At 59.6% G+C, this 14,925-nt stretch overlaps 3 protein-coding genes across 3 annotated transcripts; 2 read left to right on the forward strand and 1 right to left on the reverse strand.

Moving 5' to 3' along the window:
• Positions 1-761: 761 nt before the first annotated feature.
• Positions 762-6,390, reverse strand: GGTG_08354 (hypothetical protein). Its single transcript, XM_009226194.1, has 2 exons — positions 1,778-6,390; positions 762-1,702 (listed from the first exon to the last, which is right to left on the reverse strand). Exons 1-2 carry the CDS (start codon positions 5,975-5,977, stop codon positions 1,073-1,075), a joined length of 4,830 nt encoding a protein of 1,609 aa, XP_009224458.1. The 5' UTR covers positions 5,978-6,390; the 3' UTR covers positions 762-1,072.
• Positions 6,391-9,173: 2,783 nt separating this feature from the next.
• Positions 9,174-12,905, forward strand: GGTG_08355 (hypothetical protein). Its single transcript, XM_009226195.1, has 4 exons — positions 9,174-9,983; positions 10,090-10,429; positions 10,513-11,647; positions 11,764-12,905. The coding sequence occupies exons 1-4, from the start codon at positions 9,864-9,866 to the stop codon at positions 12,386-12,388; spliced, it is 2,220 nt and encodes a 739-aa protein (XP_009224459.1). The 5' UTR covers positions 9,174-9,863; the 3' UTR covers positions 12,389-12,905.
• A 1,109-nt stretch (positions 12,906-14,014) lies between these two features.
• On the forward strand, positions 14,015-14,847 carry GGTG_08356 (hypothetical protein; the record flags this gene model as incomplete). Its single annotated transcript, XM_009226196.1, has 3 exons — positions 14,015-14,290; positions 14,411-14,512; positions 14,677-14,847. The coding sequence occupies 3 exons, from the start codon at positions 14,015-14,017 to the stop codon at positions 14,845-14,847; spliced, it is 549 nt and encodes a 182-aa protein (XP_009224460.1).
• Between the last annotated feature and the right edge of the window lie 78 nt (positions 14,848-14,925).

The raw sequence follows: 14,925 nt of genomic DNA on the forward strand, positions 1-14,925 counted from the left end.
GGGGGGGTTTGGAAATCATTACGGAGGGGGGAAATGAATTTATGACAGACGGGCTTATGAAGGTAAAGAGAAATACCAAGACGGGCATATAAAAATGAGGCCATTTATGAATGTAGAGCAAAATATCACGTTATGACTTAATGCTATTTCATCAAGTATCTCGCACCAGACAAAAAAAAGCCTTGGATTCATAACATGACGGTCTGTCTTGACCATCTCTACCAGCAGCCCAGACGCCGTCGAGTTGATCGGTTCCTGATGTGCAAAGGGTAAAGTGATGGGTTCCTCGCCCGGACGATCAGGCTACCTCACCACCACCGCCCACTCTGCCGTTATGGTGGTGGTGTAATGGCGTTGTGATGCTGGTTATGCAGACATGCCCACCACAAAAAAGATGGCAGTCCCACAGGTTCAAGGTGTTGAAATTATTAATGTCATGAGCTTTTCCGTTTGTTATTCCTATCTTATTCCTATTGTTATTTCTCTAGCAACCTTTTTTGATGTTGGGTGGGGCTGCCATCTATTTTTGTGGTGGGCGTGGGGGGGATTTGGCCCAAGCTTGCCAACAAGGCCATAGTTGCTTTCAATGTCCTCGCAACTCTCCGCCATGGACAAGTGCTATCGGACATCAGGGGTGATGAATCCAACACAACCTGACAAACTTGAAGCTCCGGGCCAAATCCGTATTGTTAACAGAGGCAAATCGGCTCGTTCGAGGCTAGTCGTTACTTACCATCTCGGCGGAACTAGTATTGAGCATCACGTTACCGATTCCCTGGGCGGATTGCTAGAAAGGGCACGATATGGCGCGGCGTGCGTGAAATACACGAGTGGATGGGGAGATTCGGGAAATAACTTTTTAACTTGTAACGGCTGTATGCAAACGCAACCGAATAAAAGGAAATATCCGGTAGCCAACATTGTAGCTAACCCAAATGTGAAGCGTGATACAACGTACCAGAAGACGAGAGAAACGGCGAGAAAGCCGGAAAGACAACACACCCATATGTAGCATCCAGGACGCACACCATCTACATCACGTCCCCATCCCCATCCCCATCCCCCATCCCTCTCAACTCCTAGCGCCAAACACCACATCCCTCAGCTTATCCCTCTCCCCGCTCTCCTCGCACATGGCCCTAAACACGCCCTCCTGCACCCCCTTGTCCCACAGCTCGCGCGGGGTGCCAAACTCCGCGACGGCGCCGTCGCTCAGGACCAGGATGCGGTCAAAGTCGGCAATGGTGCTGAGGCGGTGCGCGATGACGACGAGGGAGGCGTCGGTGAACTCCTCGCGGATGCTGCGCTGGATGAGCGCGTCCGTGTGCATGTCGACGGCCGACGTGGCCTCGTCGAGCACCATGACGCGGGGTCGGGACACGATGGCGCGCGCGAGGCAGAGGAGCTGCCGCTGCCCTTGCGAGAGGTTCAGGCCGCCCTCGGACACGGGCGAGTCGAGGTTGTCGAACATGTTGGTGTTTTTGGCGTTGCTGTTGTTGCTGCCCGTGGTTGATGACGAGGATGACGCGGCCGCGGCCGCGGTTGACTGCTCCGGGTGGCTCGGAGCCGTGGGCGAGGTCTGGCCCGAGCCATCGGTCGAGACGAGGTGGACGCGGTGCAGGCTGTCGCGGAGCTCGGCGTCGGTGTGGTTGCTGAACGGGTCGAGGTTGGACCTGACGGTTCCGGAAAAGAGTACGGGGTCCTGCTTTGATGTTAGGGTCACGAAGCTCCCATGTTAGGAGAACGAGAAGAAAGAAAGAGAAAAAAAAGAACTCACCTGAGGGATGATGGCCAGGCGAGACCGCAAGTCGTGCAGCCGGATCTTGGAAATGTCAAGGCCGTCAATGTGCACGCTCCCGGAGCGGGCCTCGAGGAAGCGGAACAGGGCCAGGGTGAGGGACGACTTGCCGGCGCCCGTGCGGCCGACGACGCCGACGCGCTGGCCGCCCTCGACGGCGAAGCTGAGCCCCTTGAGCACGGGCGGCAGGTCCGGGGCGTAGCCGACGACCAGGTCCTCGACCTCGATGCGGCCCTTTGTCGGCCAGGCGGCGGGCGCGCGCTCGCCCTCCTGGGTCTCGGTCGGCAGCTCGGCGTACTCGACGATGCGCTCGACGGCGTTCATGTTGAGCTCGACGTTTGCGTAGAGGCGGATGGTCCACATGACCGAGTTTGCAAACTCGAGCGAAAAGGCGAGGGCGAAGCCGGCCTTGGACGAGTCGATGCCGGGCGTCAGCAGCACCAGCACGGCCACGAAGACGGCGTAGAGCGAGCCTACGAGGGCCATGCGCCAGCCCATCCAGCGGTTGAAGAGCCAGAGGTGCCAGGTGGCGGCCGAGTAGTCGTCGATGCGCCGGTACATGCGCTCGATGTAGACCTGGGCCTTGTCGAAGCCGCGGATGGTGGCCACGCCCGTGAGCGCAGACGAGAACTGCTCGAACACGGGCGACTTGGTGTTGCTCTCGAGCCGCTTGACGGGGCGCGCGCCGCTCAAGTAGCGGAGCGCGTAGTGGCCGCACACGACGAGCAGCGCGAGCGCGAACAAGACGACGAGCGGCGACACGAAGACGCCCGCGACGATGACGACCCACAGGCCCAGGAACGAGTTGGCCCCGAAGCTGACCGAGTTGGCCAGGTTGGAGTCGATGATGTTGAAGTCGGACGTGAAGCGGTTGAGCACGCGCCCGACCGGCACCGTGTCGAGCCAGCGCAGCGGCGCGTGAAGGATGGCAAAGTTCATCTTGCGGAAGAGCAGCTTGCTTGCCCTGATGGAGCCGAGGTAGATGTAGAAGAACTTGAAGGTGCCGATGACCGACGTCGACAGCGCGAGCGCCACGTAGATGCCGAGGTAGTAGTTGAGGCTGTGGCCTGCCCCGTCGTCGGGCGAGGGCGAGGCACCAGCGGGAGTGACAAACGAGACGGGTTGCGCAAAGGCCAAGTGCTGCGAGTGCACGCCGTAGCCGTACGCCGGCGACGACGACGCCGCCCCCACGTGGCCGTAGCCCGAGAGGCCGAGCCCGGAAAAGGTGCCGCCGCTGCTGCTCATGTTGGCGCCGGACCCCATGGCCCGGTCACTGTCGGCGCCCGTCCAGACCTTGAGCCACCACGAGCGACCGAGGTTCAGCGACTGGTTGGCAACAAAGATGGCCATGGCCAGGGCCCAGAAGACGAGGCCGCCGCTATCGCGCAGGTACGTGGCGTAGATCTGGCGGCGGACCGCGCCCTTCTCGCGACCCTCCTCCTCGACAAACTTGCGGGCCACCGCCTTGGACGTGACGCGCTTGAGGGTGTTGCCGTCGACGTGCTCCTCGTCCTCGCCCCCACCGTCGTCCGAGTTGACGGCCGTGGTGACGGCGGTACGACTCTCCGTCTCGGGCTCGTCCGCCGCTCCCTGTTCGTGGCTCTTGATCTGCGCCAGCGTCCCGTCCTCCTGCAGCTCCGACACGAGGCCCGAGTTCAGCACGCGGCCCTCGCCGAGCTCGACCAGGAACTTGGTCCTGGGCTCGCACAGGCCGACGTGATGCGTCACCAGGATGCGCGTGCGGCCCGCAGCCAGCTCGCCCGTCAGGCACTTCTCGAAGATGTGGCGGCCCACGTGCGCGTCGACGGCGCTGAAGATGTCGTCCATGACCAGGATCCCGGCCCGGCTGTACATGGCCCGCGCCAGCGTGACGCGCCACTTCTGCCCGCCGCTGAGGTTGATGCCGTTGGCGCCGATCTCGGTGTTCTCGCCGTCCGACAGCATCTCGAGGTCCTTCTTGAGCGCGCACACCTCGACCGTGGTCCGGTAGCGGTCCTCGTCCAACGGAAGCCCGAACAGGATGTTGTCGCGGATGCTCGCGTTCTCGATCCACGGGATCTGCGCCACGTACGCGATCGAGTTGGGGATGATCCAGTCGGCCTTGGTCGCCTTCTTGTCGTGGCGCTCGTGCAGCGGCGGCGCCCGGGGCAGGTACAGGTCGCCGGCCAGCAGGTCGACCTCTCCCAGGATGGCCGCCAGCATCAGGCTCTTGCCGGTGCCGGTCTTGCCCGAGATGACAGACAGCTCGCCGCGCGGGAAGGTGAGGCTAACGTCGCGCAGCACGAAGCGCTCGTCCTCACCCAGCTTCTCGTCCGAAGGCCACGCGATCGATGCCCGGTCCAGCGTGATGTCGTCCGACTGCTTGGCATCGCTCTTGATGTCGGGGCTGTTGAGGTACTCTTCGATACGGTTGATCGAGACCCAGGCGTCCAGGAGATCCGTCGTCAGCTCGGGGACGACCGAGAGCGTCATCTCTAGTGCCTTGAACACGCCAATAGACACAAAGGCAACCGAGGGCGTTAGCTCGCCGTTGAAGTAGGCGTATGCTGCCAGAGCCACGGCCGACAACATGACGGGGCTCGTGACCCAGCAGCCGATCAGGACCGTGTCGGCCAGGAACACCTTCCAGACGGCCTTGAGCTCGCGGGACCGCACGCCCTCCACCTTCTTCTCCCACTGCGGCTCCAGGGCCGAGAACTTGATCTGCCGGATACCCTGCAGCGCCTCGGTCACGACCTCCATCTTCTCGTCGCGCACTTTCATCAACCGGTCTTGGGCTGCGGCGTACTTCTTGGACGACGCGATGTTCAGGGGCAGGATGGCGATCATGGTGGAGAAGCCGGCCAGGAGTGGCTTCCATCCGATCAGGCTCAGCAGAAAAGCCAGCGACACGATGAGCTTGAACAGACTGCCGGGAAACAGGTTCTGGAATGCCGCAAAGTCGCTGACGCGCTTGGCGTCAACGCCGATGAGGTTGACAGTGCTCTGCTTGCTCTTTTTTAGGGCCTCCTCCTCGTCATCGTCCTCCTTGGGCCCCTCGGCAGGTGCACCTGCCGCATCAGTAGCACTGTCGTCCTTCTTGCCCGACTTGCCGTCTCCCTTGACATCCTTCCTGCGCATGGCCTTCTCAAAGATCAGGGAGGAGAGCTGGGCGCGGATGGGGACGGTGAGCTCGGCCCAGGAGAGCCAGAAGACGTACGACTCGACCCAGTTCTGAGCGACGATGGCAGCGCCGAGCCAAAAGACCCAAACCCAGGTGTCGAGCCCGTAGCTCTGGCCGGGCTCACGACTCTCGAGAGTGCGGAGCAGCTGCAGAATGACCCACTGGGGCGCAAAGTTGAGGACCGACGTCACAAAGGTCAGCACCCACTGCACGATGAAGCCGCGCGCGTGGGCGCGGGCGACGGACACCCAGAGGCGGTAGGTGTAGCCGCGGCTCTTCCAGTCGGCCGAGACCTCCCTGGCGCGCGTGTACTGGTTGGGGCGGCCGAGGTCGATCATGTCCAGATTGTTCTTGCGGGTGGCCAGCGTCAGCACATTCGAGGGCCAACTGAAGTTGTAACGGCTGAAGGCAGACACGGTGAACATGCGGTCGACGACGCGGCCCTCGGCATCGTAGACGTCGGGCCGGCGCGGGATCGAGGTGCTGGCGATGGCGAGGGCCAGAGCGGCCGCGAGCTCGACGGCACGGAAGGCGAAGATGGCCGGCTCGTGGCGGACCAGGTACTCGGCGACGCCGGTAGCCTGGACGACGAGGCTGGCGGCCAGGATGATGCACGACAGGAACGAGTAGATTCCGAGGTCGTAGGCCTGCACCGAGTTCCTGGTGGAGGCGATGCCGATGCCCTGGACCAGCAGAAGGCCCCAGGCGGCAACATCGAGCCAGTTTTCAACGGCGAGGCCGTGTGCGCTGCTCAGACCCCTGGTCACGAGGATGGCGACAGTGAGGGAGGTTGCGAGGCCGATGCTGTCGAAAAAGAGGATGAGGAACTTGGACAACTTGTTGGAGTACCCCTGGACGGCCTCGGGAGTGCTCTTGCCGTCACCATCCTCGTACGAATCCTGGGGCTTTTCCCGCTTGCCAAGTCGGAGCAGCACGCGTGAGACGGCCGGGACGGAGCTCAGGCCGATGAGTGCCAAGCCCGTGGCGACACCCGCTAGCATGGGGGCATCTCGCATGGCCGCAAGCAGAGGCTTGCCTCGAGGAGCGGGCGCGATTGTCTTGGCCGCAGGCTGGAGACAAGCAAATCCACGGTCGTTCGTGGGAGTTTTTTCTTTTTCTTCTTTTTTCTTTTGTTTTTCGAACCCAAAAATTCTGTATTTTTCCCCCTGCCTTTTGGTTGGCTGCGCGGTTCTAGCCCGTCCTCTCTTATACCCTTGATGGACCCTCCGGATCTCGGCTCGGGGTTTAGTCCTGCTTTCAAATCAAGGAATCCCAAATCTGACCTTGCGGTCTGGCGAGGCAGCCTGGCCCAAAAAGATGTGGTATCGCCTGTGGCCTTGCACTGGAGTCGAGGGGAAAACAGAAGAAGAAAAAATGATAACAAGACCTGAAAAGGGAGACTCCGAGGAAAATTTGAAGGGACGGGGCTGGAGAGATAGATAAATGCTAGAGGCTGGACTCCTCGGCTCCCGAGCTTACGGTATTGGGATGTTATTTCCGCAGCCAACACCCCCGGCGTACTCTTCAGAATTCCACGTTTCTTGTCGAGTCGCCTCCTCCCGGCGTCACCTTGCGACGGGGGCGTCAGATCCAAACCCCCCGCTTGGGAACCGCGTTGACTCATGCGGCGAAAAGAGAGGTGAATGAAATGGATGTCATGGAAATTGCCGGGGCCTGGCGTCGCCTCGACACGACCCTCCCTGCAGCCACCGGCCAGCCTTTTCTCAGTTAACCTCAACCCACATCTCGCCTGCATGGTTCCATTGCAGCATCTAGCGATGGCCTTGCGCAGCAGCCGCCGAAAGGGGGGATTGAGGTGCAGCAGCCATCGCGTCGGGCGGAAAAGCTTCAGCAGGGCCAGCAGCGCTGACCACCTCCCACCTGGCAATCTCCAGCCTGGACCTACAGACTGGTTATTTCTATGCTCAACCCCACTTCGCTTCACCCGGGGGCGGTGCAGGCGGTGGGAACGGGTGGGACAACGGCGCCGGGGAGCTGGTATATGGCCCCCTAACCTTGACGGTTCGGGCTGGTATGTGTCTTGTCTTTTGCGTCGCGCACTCACCATTTCCATGCGGCAGCGGTGTGTGGTTCATGTGGTTTGTGGGTGTGGGTGCGTGTGGGCGGTGACAGCCACCAAGGGCTCGGGGCGTGTGCGTATGCATGCATTGGGCAGGTGCGACTGTGTAATGTGGCTCACATAGGCATAGGTACGCTTTGCAGAACCTTACAGGCACCTGGGCTGCAGTGGGCTGCCACATCGGTCCGCGAGCGAGCCCTCTCGGACTTTTGGCTCGCCTCGCAGGGTTGGTCCAGGTCGGCATCGAGAGCAAAATTCCACGGCCAGATGCAGAGCCAAGCGCGATTATCACGCAGTTTCTCACTAGATTGGCATTGAGGATAGCTTCCAATGCTGGGCCCTGTTGTGGCAGTCCCGCTGGGGAACCCCAGCTCCCGCCGCTTGGGATTGAGGTGCTGCCAACCAACACGGTCGGCGAGCGGGTCCCGTCTTGGTACGAGGGCGGTGGTGCGGCACGGATCCGAGGATCAATGGAAGTCGAGCAGACGCGCGCCTGGCATCACCCAGCCCGGAAACAAGCTCTGGGCCTGATAACGAACGGATCCGTCACACACCCCCCACCCGCCGTCGCCCACATGCCCGGCCCTGATAGAGTACCCGGCCCTGATAGAGTACCCGGCCCCGATAGGGGGGTAGGTGCCTTGCCTAAACTACCCTCCTACCGTACCTACCTATCAGGGTTAGGCACACGGAGTAATCAACCCCCCGACACCGTTGCCCAAGCGGCCGACACCAGACGCCCACCAGGGTCGGTGCCTGGTGTCCGGCCATGGCTGCAACACGGCCCAGGCTGCCGATGCCTGCACCTGAGGCAGTCCGTCTCGGGATGGCCCCGAGAGCCACTCCCGCAAACGAAACACTGCGCGTGCCTGGGACAATATCCTTCATACATAACCTGCGGTGCAGCCTGGCCTCGTCTTGCCGTCCGTGTCAGCACTTGACACATCCACCGCGCGCGTGCCCACGGTACACCGCTTGGCCCCCCCTCGCCGCCGCCCATTCCCGGCAGCTGCGGGTGTTCTCCGCGGATTCCCGAATCGGCAAGTCATTGAGTCCTGTGCACCTAGCATCGACCATCGACGGCCAAGACAGGGGACATCGCCCACAAAAATGCCGAGCCTCTGGGCCCAAACGACCTTGGATCTCTCGCCTCGGTTGGTATCCCTGCCTACCTGATAGACACGACCAGACCAGAGCCAAACAGATGGGTCAAAGTGAACCAAGGCATAATGGGCGCAGATATAGGTAGATACAGGCAGATATGTCTGCACCTTCAGGTTAGACGCTTTGTGCTTGCAGCAGCTAGCGTTGGCTGGCGCCTGAGGCACTGAGGCACTGGGGCACATGTAGGTTCTGACTGGTCACTGCGGGCCGTCTGACCACCTCCTATTTGCAATGTCGTAGCGGGCTACCTTGTCGTACCAGCCGCTCTCTCTGAGGCTCTTGGCTCTTGCAGATATTCCATCGTGATATGACCGCATATCGGATATCAATCAGACATCAACCGCTTGGGTTGCAGCAACGTCCTGCCTGCGCCTCTGCCCGCACCACTGCTCCTTGGTCACACTTCCCATGTCGTCCGGGGGCCGTCAGATCAAACCTGTCAGGCGGGTTGGCGTGTGCTCGGCGCCGTGATTGGCTGCCCGCCCTGTTCCGCAGAGTCAATCTCGTTTTTGCTTCTGTTAGTTTAGAGTAGGCGAAACGCTGGCTGGGATAACGGCGGGCGGTGTGCTTGCCACCACCTCTCTTGCTTCTGGCTTCTGCCAGCAGATGGGAAACAATGGGACCGCCCCCGATCTGATCGAGGGACGGGATTTGAGAGGTGAGAGGTGAGAGGGGCTAAACCTTGTCGCCAACTGAGGCATGTTGGCGGCCACGGAAATGAAATCCGTTGCCAACTGCGGTCTTTTCTGTTTGCCTCCAATTGACTGCCAGACAACGGCAAGGCCTGCTTCTCCACTCGGATGAGCCGGCAGCTGCCGATACGGCAGTGCGGGTAGCCCTACGCTGGTGCACACGCTGTCCTTCATTGATCCATTCGCTTTGTTGCCATGTGTGTGTCCATCACGATTGCTTGCAGCTGCATTCCACTGCGGGCAGACAACCCCCGACTGAGACGGCCCAGAAGAAGCTCCATCCCTCGCCAGACCCCACCGACACAGGCACAACAGGGCCGTCCCCACTCAACACCTCAGCAGCACCTCCGCCTGCCAACCGCTGGACCAATCGCGCCGCCAGGATCCTCGTGCCGCACAAGGCAGCACCAAGTAAGCTTCAGAAGCAGGAGCGCCTTCAGAAGCAGCACCTGCAAGTGTCGCCTTGTTTTGGGCTTCTCCCTTGCACCTGCCGGCACGGATTGATTGATTGCACCCAGCCGAGCTGGCCCAGCTGACCGGGCACTTCTGACTTCTGCCGCCTTCTATTTACCCCGTGTTGAGGAAAAAGGTACAATCGTCAATCATCCCATTCATTGTCCACCAATTACCTCCGTCTCCATCTCAATCCGCCGTCGCCATCATCAGTCAAGGACCGACCCGCATCCGAAGCTCAGCTCAGCTCAGCTTACCTACCACCTACCGTCGGGACGTCTCTACGGAGCCAATCACCTCGACCTGCTCGGCTCTCCAGCCTGCCCTACCCGCACTCGACCTACCCCGTACCCGCGCCCTCGACAGCGACAAGGACGACGACGACGGCCTCTACCACTCCTCCCCAGCTCCGCAGCCTGCCTCCCGCCGCCTTTGGTCCGTCAATGCAAACACACCTCCGCATGGTCACAACCGTCCGCACCCGCATAGCCCGTCCTCGCTCCAGGTGCCACGATGAAGAGCACGCCATTGATCATCAACTGGCATGACCAGACCGCCCCCATATACTCTGCCCATTTCGAGCCCACCGGCAAGGGCCGCCTGGCCACCTCGGGAGGTGACAACAATGTCAGGGTATGTGCTACTAGTTTCTACTACCTCCCGCATACCGCACAGGGGCTATGTCGGCCAAGCCTAGGTTGCCAACACATGCTGATGTTTCCACGTCCTGCCCGAGCAGATATGGAAAGTAGAGGCGGACGACGAGAACCGCAAGGTCGAATATCTCTCCACCCTCGCCAAACACACACAGGCAGTCAACGTCGTCCGCTGGGCTCCCAAAGGCGAGCTCCTGGCCTCGGCCGGCGACGACGGGAACATCATCCTCTGGGTTCCCGCCGAGAACCATCTGCCCTCCAACTTTGGCTCCGAGGGCCTCGAGGACAAGGAAACATGGCGCGCCAAGCACATGTGCCGCTCGTCCGGCGCCGAGATCTACGACCTGGCATGGTCGCCCGATAGCTCTCACTTCATCGTCGGGAGCATGGACAATATCGCTAGGATCTACAGTGCTGCTACTGGTAAGATGCCTTCTACCCGCGCATGCAACGAGTCTACCGGGCCCCATGTCTTTAGGACCGCTGCTAAAACTACGATTGCGCAGGTGGCCTTGTCCGCCAAATCGCCGAACATAGTCACTACGTCCAGGGTGTGACGTGGGATCCTCTCAATGAGTTCATCGCGACCCAGTCGTCAGATCGCTCCGTCCATATCTACTCTCTCAAGACCAAGGACGGCCAGTATACGCTGAGTAGCCACGACGACAAGCCTCCCAAGGTGGCCAGCCACATGAAGACAGACCTCCCTCCCCGCAGAATATCATCCAACAGCCCAGCGCCGCCCGAGTTTGGCCACCGAGCTCAGCTTGCCGCGCTCAACGACTTTGCTACCCCCGCCGCCATCGGTTCGCCTGCGCCGTCGGCACCGGGCACACCCACATCCATGGCTCTGCCCATGAACCCACCGAGCGTTGTCAGCCATAGCCGCAGGTCGTCTTTCTCTTCGAGGAGATCCGTATCTCCGGCGCCTTCCATGCCCCTCCCGGCTGTGATGCCCATGGAACCCTCCCCCAAGCCGCACCCGCCCAGCACCAGCCTGGGCATGAGGAACGCCAGTCTCTACCACAACGAGACGCTAACATCCTTCTTCAGGAGGCTTACTTTCACTCCCGATGGCAGCCTCCTGCTGACGCCCGCGGGTCAGTATCAGACCCAATACCAGGTTGAGGGTTCCAAGCCATCGTACGAGGTTATCAACACGGTCTACATCTACTCGCGCGGAGGGATAAACCGACCACCCATCGCCCACCTGCCCGGCCACAAAAAGCCATCAGTGGCTGTCAGGTGCTCTCCCGTATTTTACACGCTGAGACAGTCTCCTCCAGTCACAAAACACATCACGATCGACACTTCGTCGGCCGAGGAGCCGATCCCGTCGCTCCCAGAGCCCATCTCCAAACCATCACCAGCACCTTCCTCTGTTATGGAACCACCTCCCCCACCCGTGGTGAGCGAGCCGTCAAACACTACGCCATCCAAGTCGCACAATATGGAGACGGCCCCGACAGCCACTGCCACCCCGGCGGCGGCACCTGGCCCCAAGTCCACTTTTGCTCTACCCTACAGGATGATCTATGCCGTCGCCACCCAGGACTCGGTTCTGCTGTACGACACGCAGCAGCAGACTCCCCTCTGTATTGTCAGCAACCTGCATTGCGCGACATTCACCGACTTGGCCTGGTAGGTTTCCCTCATCTTTTACTCACTTGCTACTTTCGCCGAGCTTCTTCCAAAACGCGCCCAGGTCGCTAGGAGGGCTCAAGCCAACTGATACTAACTCGATACCCGCAAAACAGGTCGAGAGACGGGCTCACCCTCCTCATCTCGTCGTCTGACGGCTTCTGTTCTACACTATCATTCTCACCCAACGAACTGGGCCATGTTTACACTGGTGATGTTTCGCTCAGGCAGGGGGCACCGGCTCCATCGAGCCAGACGACGCCGACATCGGTGTTTGCGCCGCCCTCGCCTTTCCCCAACAGCGGCTCGCAGCCGTCTCACCACCACAGGAACTCGTCAAGCTCATTTGCGGCTCCATCGCCACCGGCAGTGACGACGGCATCGTTTGTTTCAACGACGGGCATACCCATGGTTGTGCGACCATCTTCGCCAGCCAGGTCCAACTCGACGTCATCGGTGGTGACGCAGGCTTCCTCGAGTGTCATGAACAATCCAACCCTCATCGGAGGGAGCGTGCCGAGCATCGCGGCGACAAATTCGGGCAAAGTCACAGGAGTTCCGATGACGACGCCTCCCGAGACTCCGGCAAGCACCGCCGTCGGCAGCAATACCGCCTCCGGAAGCAGCGGTATGAAGCGGGACATGAGCGAGAGCGACAAGGAAGGCAGCAGCAGCAAGGAGCCCAAGAAGAGAAGGATAGCTCCAACCCCGATCAGCGGAGATGCCAACGGGCAGCCATGAGCGACCTAGGGCAGTTGCTAATTTCACATTGTACGGCCTTGAGACGAATATCAAAGATGAATGGGAATTCGTGGCGTTTTGTTTGGTGCAGTGGCGTTGCTGTTGCCTTGCTAGCGGTCGAGAGCGATGGCGTACTGTCGACCTGGTGGCTCTCTTGGAGGCAGGTATTTTCGCCTCTTTTTTTTTCACTATTTTGCTTGCTTGTTGGTCATCAGGGCACAGGGTCCGAATCATGACAAATCAATCTTGTTTTTTTTTATTCTTGTCTTCATCTCGTGTCCCTTACCTTTACGGTTCGTTTCGGGTTTTCGATGGGTGAGAGACAGATTTATCCGACTGGCTTGATTGCGACTTTGAGGCTTCTTTAGCACAATCTGAACTAAGTGGACACTCATATGTATTTGTTGTCTCTACGGCTGTTGCGGTCCCACTCGCCTAGAAAGATACGAACAGCTCAAGATAAAAGAATAGCAAAATAACCAAGGCAGAGAATTCCCCAAGGGCTGCCTGGCACCCACCTGAGTGCTAGTTGATTCTCGCATGTTTCCGTACTAGGCGATTGTGACGGCAAATTCGCTTCGGTGCTTCCGGAAATGGGCACTTTTTTTGGTAACATTTGAAGACTCGGAAACCACTTTGGACTCAGACAACGAACGCATCTTGATCAGACGCATCATAGGTGCCCATACAATCCCACACAGGACTGGCAAAATGTGCAAGACTCAAAATATCTCCGCACCAGTGGTGCAGACCGAGAGCGCAGGCGGAACCGAGCCCGGCAGCTTGTTGGTGACGGGGCAGGGTGTCGAACGGTGGGAAAGGCCCATCGGCAAACTCGATTTCGGGGACACATGGCCCCCTCGTCCAGGCCTAGGATCGCATCCTGCGGCTTTCGGTGTTTGCTGAAAGAAAGAAAAAGCTTGCTGAACATGGGACATTGACGGCATGGACATCGTCCCATCAGCTTGACAGAAACGTAACACATGCGCCAGTGGCAGGGGAGTGGTATGGCAGCTCCCGGTATCCGCCCGCGGCAGCTAGGGAGGCACTGTGGACGCGCGTCGCCATGTGGGCTGCTTGCTCGCCGGGACAAGGAAGTACTAGAAGTAGTAGCGAAGGCGCTTCTAGAGATGGCTGGCCTGTTGGTCCTTAAAAGACAGGTTGTAAAACAATATCCTCCGAGGCAAGGGCTGATGGAGAACCAACTGCTGGCCTTCGCCTGGTTTGGCTTACAGGCCGCCTGATGTCCAACAGGCTCATCTCTGGATGCGAAGGGTGCGCAGATCTCTTCCCACATCTATAAATAGGCGATTCTGTATCCAACGCTGTCCGGCCCCTCCTCTAGTTCTCCCTTGCAAGTTCCTTTTTTGGGTAAAGAAGATCCCCTCCAACTGAAAAGCTGTAGGAGCCGGATCACTAATGACTTGTTAGATGGACCTGCTTTCCAAACACAACACAGACGAACATGCCCTCGGACCGATGCAGCTTTGCCGCAGCGCCAAAGTCAGCTATTTATGAACCATCTGTGCTACCATTGCTGTACCTATCTGCCTACATCCCAGTGGAATTCTATGAGAATGCTGCTGCCCATGGCTCCTAGTTGGAATATCTACATAACGAGCTCCCATGGGCGGCGAGTTTAGCGATCCAAAGTCGAGACGTTATCAACTCTCCTCTGAAGATGCGAGGCAATACAGAGGACCACCACCCTCATCACCACCAGCCTCTACAACAGTCATGGAGAAGGTCCAGACCAACCTCGACGCGCTGGAGCGCAAGCTGGGCAAGGCCAATAAGATCGCGGCCAAGGGTGACAAGATGAGGATGGGCGACGCCGTCAAGCTGGCCCGCAAGTCCCAGTCCATGTCGTCCACCATGGACAAGGCTGTCAAGGAATACGACGTGGGTGTTTTATGACCAACCAATCCCCCCTTTGGTGGCGTGCTCGGGAACATTCCAGCCCGGACTAATATGGGCTGTCACAACGGTTTTTCTTTGGGCACCGATCCCACCCCTGTGCAGAGCAGGCGCATGATGGCGCAGATGACGCACATCGTCGCGCTGTCCGAGGAGCAGGTCGACCACCTCATCGGCTGCCAGGGCTATCTCAAGGACAAGCTGCACGTCGGCGGTTGGTTTTTTTTTTCCCCTCTTTTAATCACTCTCTTGTTATATCTCACGACGTGAAAAAAAAGGAAGGGGAGAGTAAAAAAAAGGGGGGGCGCTGACGGACCGTTTTCGTCCTCGAACCAGGTCTCGCCAAGCGCAACCTTCAAAAGTCGGCCTAGTCCAGCGAGGCCCTCTCCCGCATGATGCTGTCCAAGGTGCCCCTGGAGATGCGGGAGGTGGGCGAGGCGGTGGCCAGGCGGAGGAACCTGGCGTTCGAGCGGGCGCTGGCAGCTTATGGGAATGCCATGGGGGGCGACGACCTCGCCGACGGCGCCGAGGACTCGGACTGATTATTTCTTGGCCGAGGTGTGTTGACATTATACAGGTCCCAAGGATCATAAACGTTAGTGCGGTGGATCCTTCCCGAT

This window comes from Gaeumannomyces tritici, assembly GCF_000145635.1.
Source record: "Gaeumannomyces tritici R3-111a-1 unplaced genomic scaffold supercont2.4, whole genome shotgun sequence".
NCBI classification, from domain to species: Eukaryota; Fungi; Ascomycota; class Sordariomycetes; order Magnaporthales; family Magnaporthaceae; genus Gaeumannomyces; species Gaeumannomyces tritici.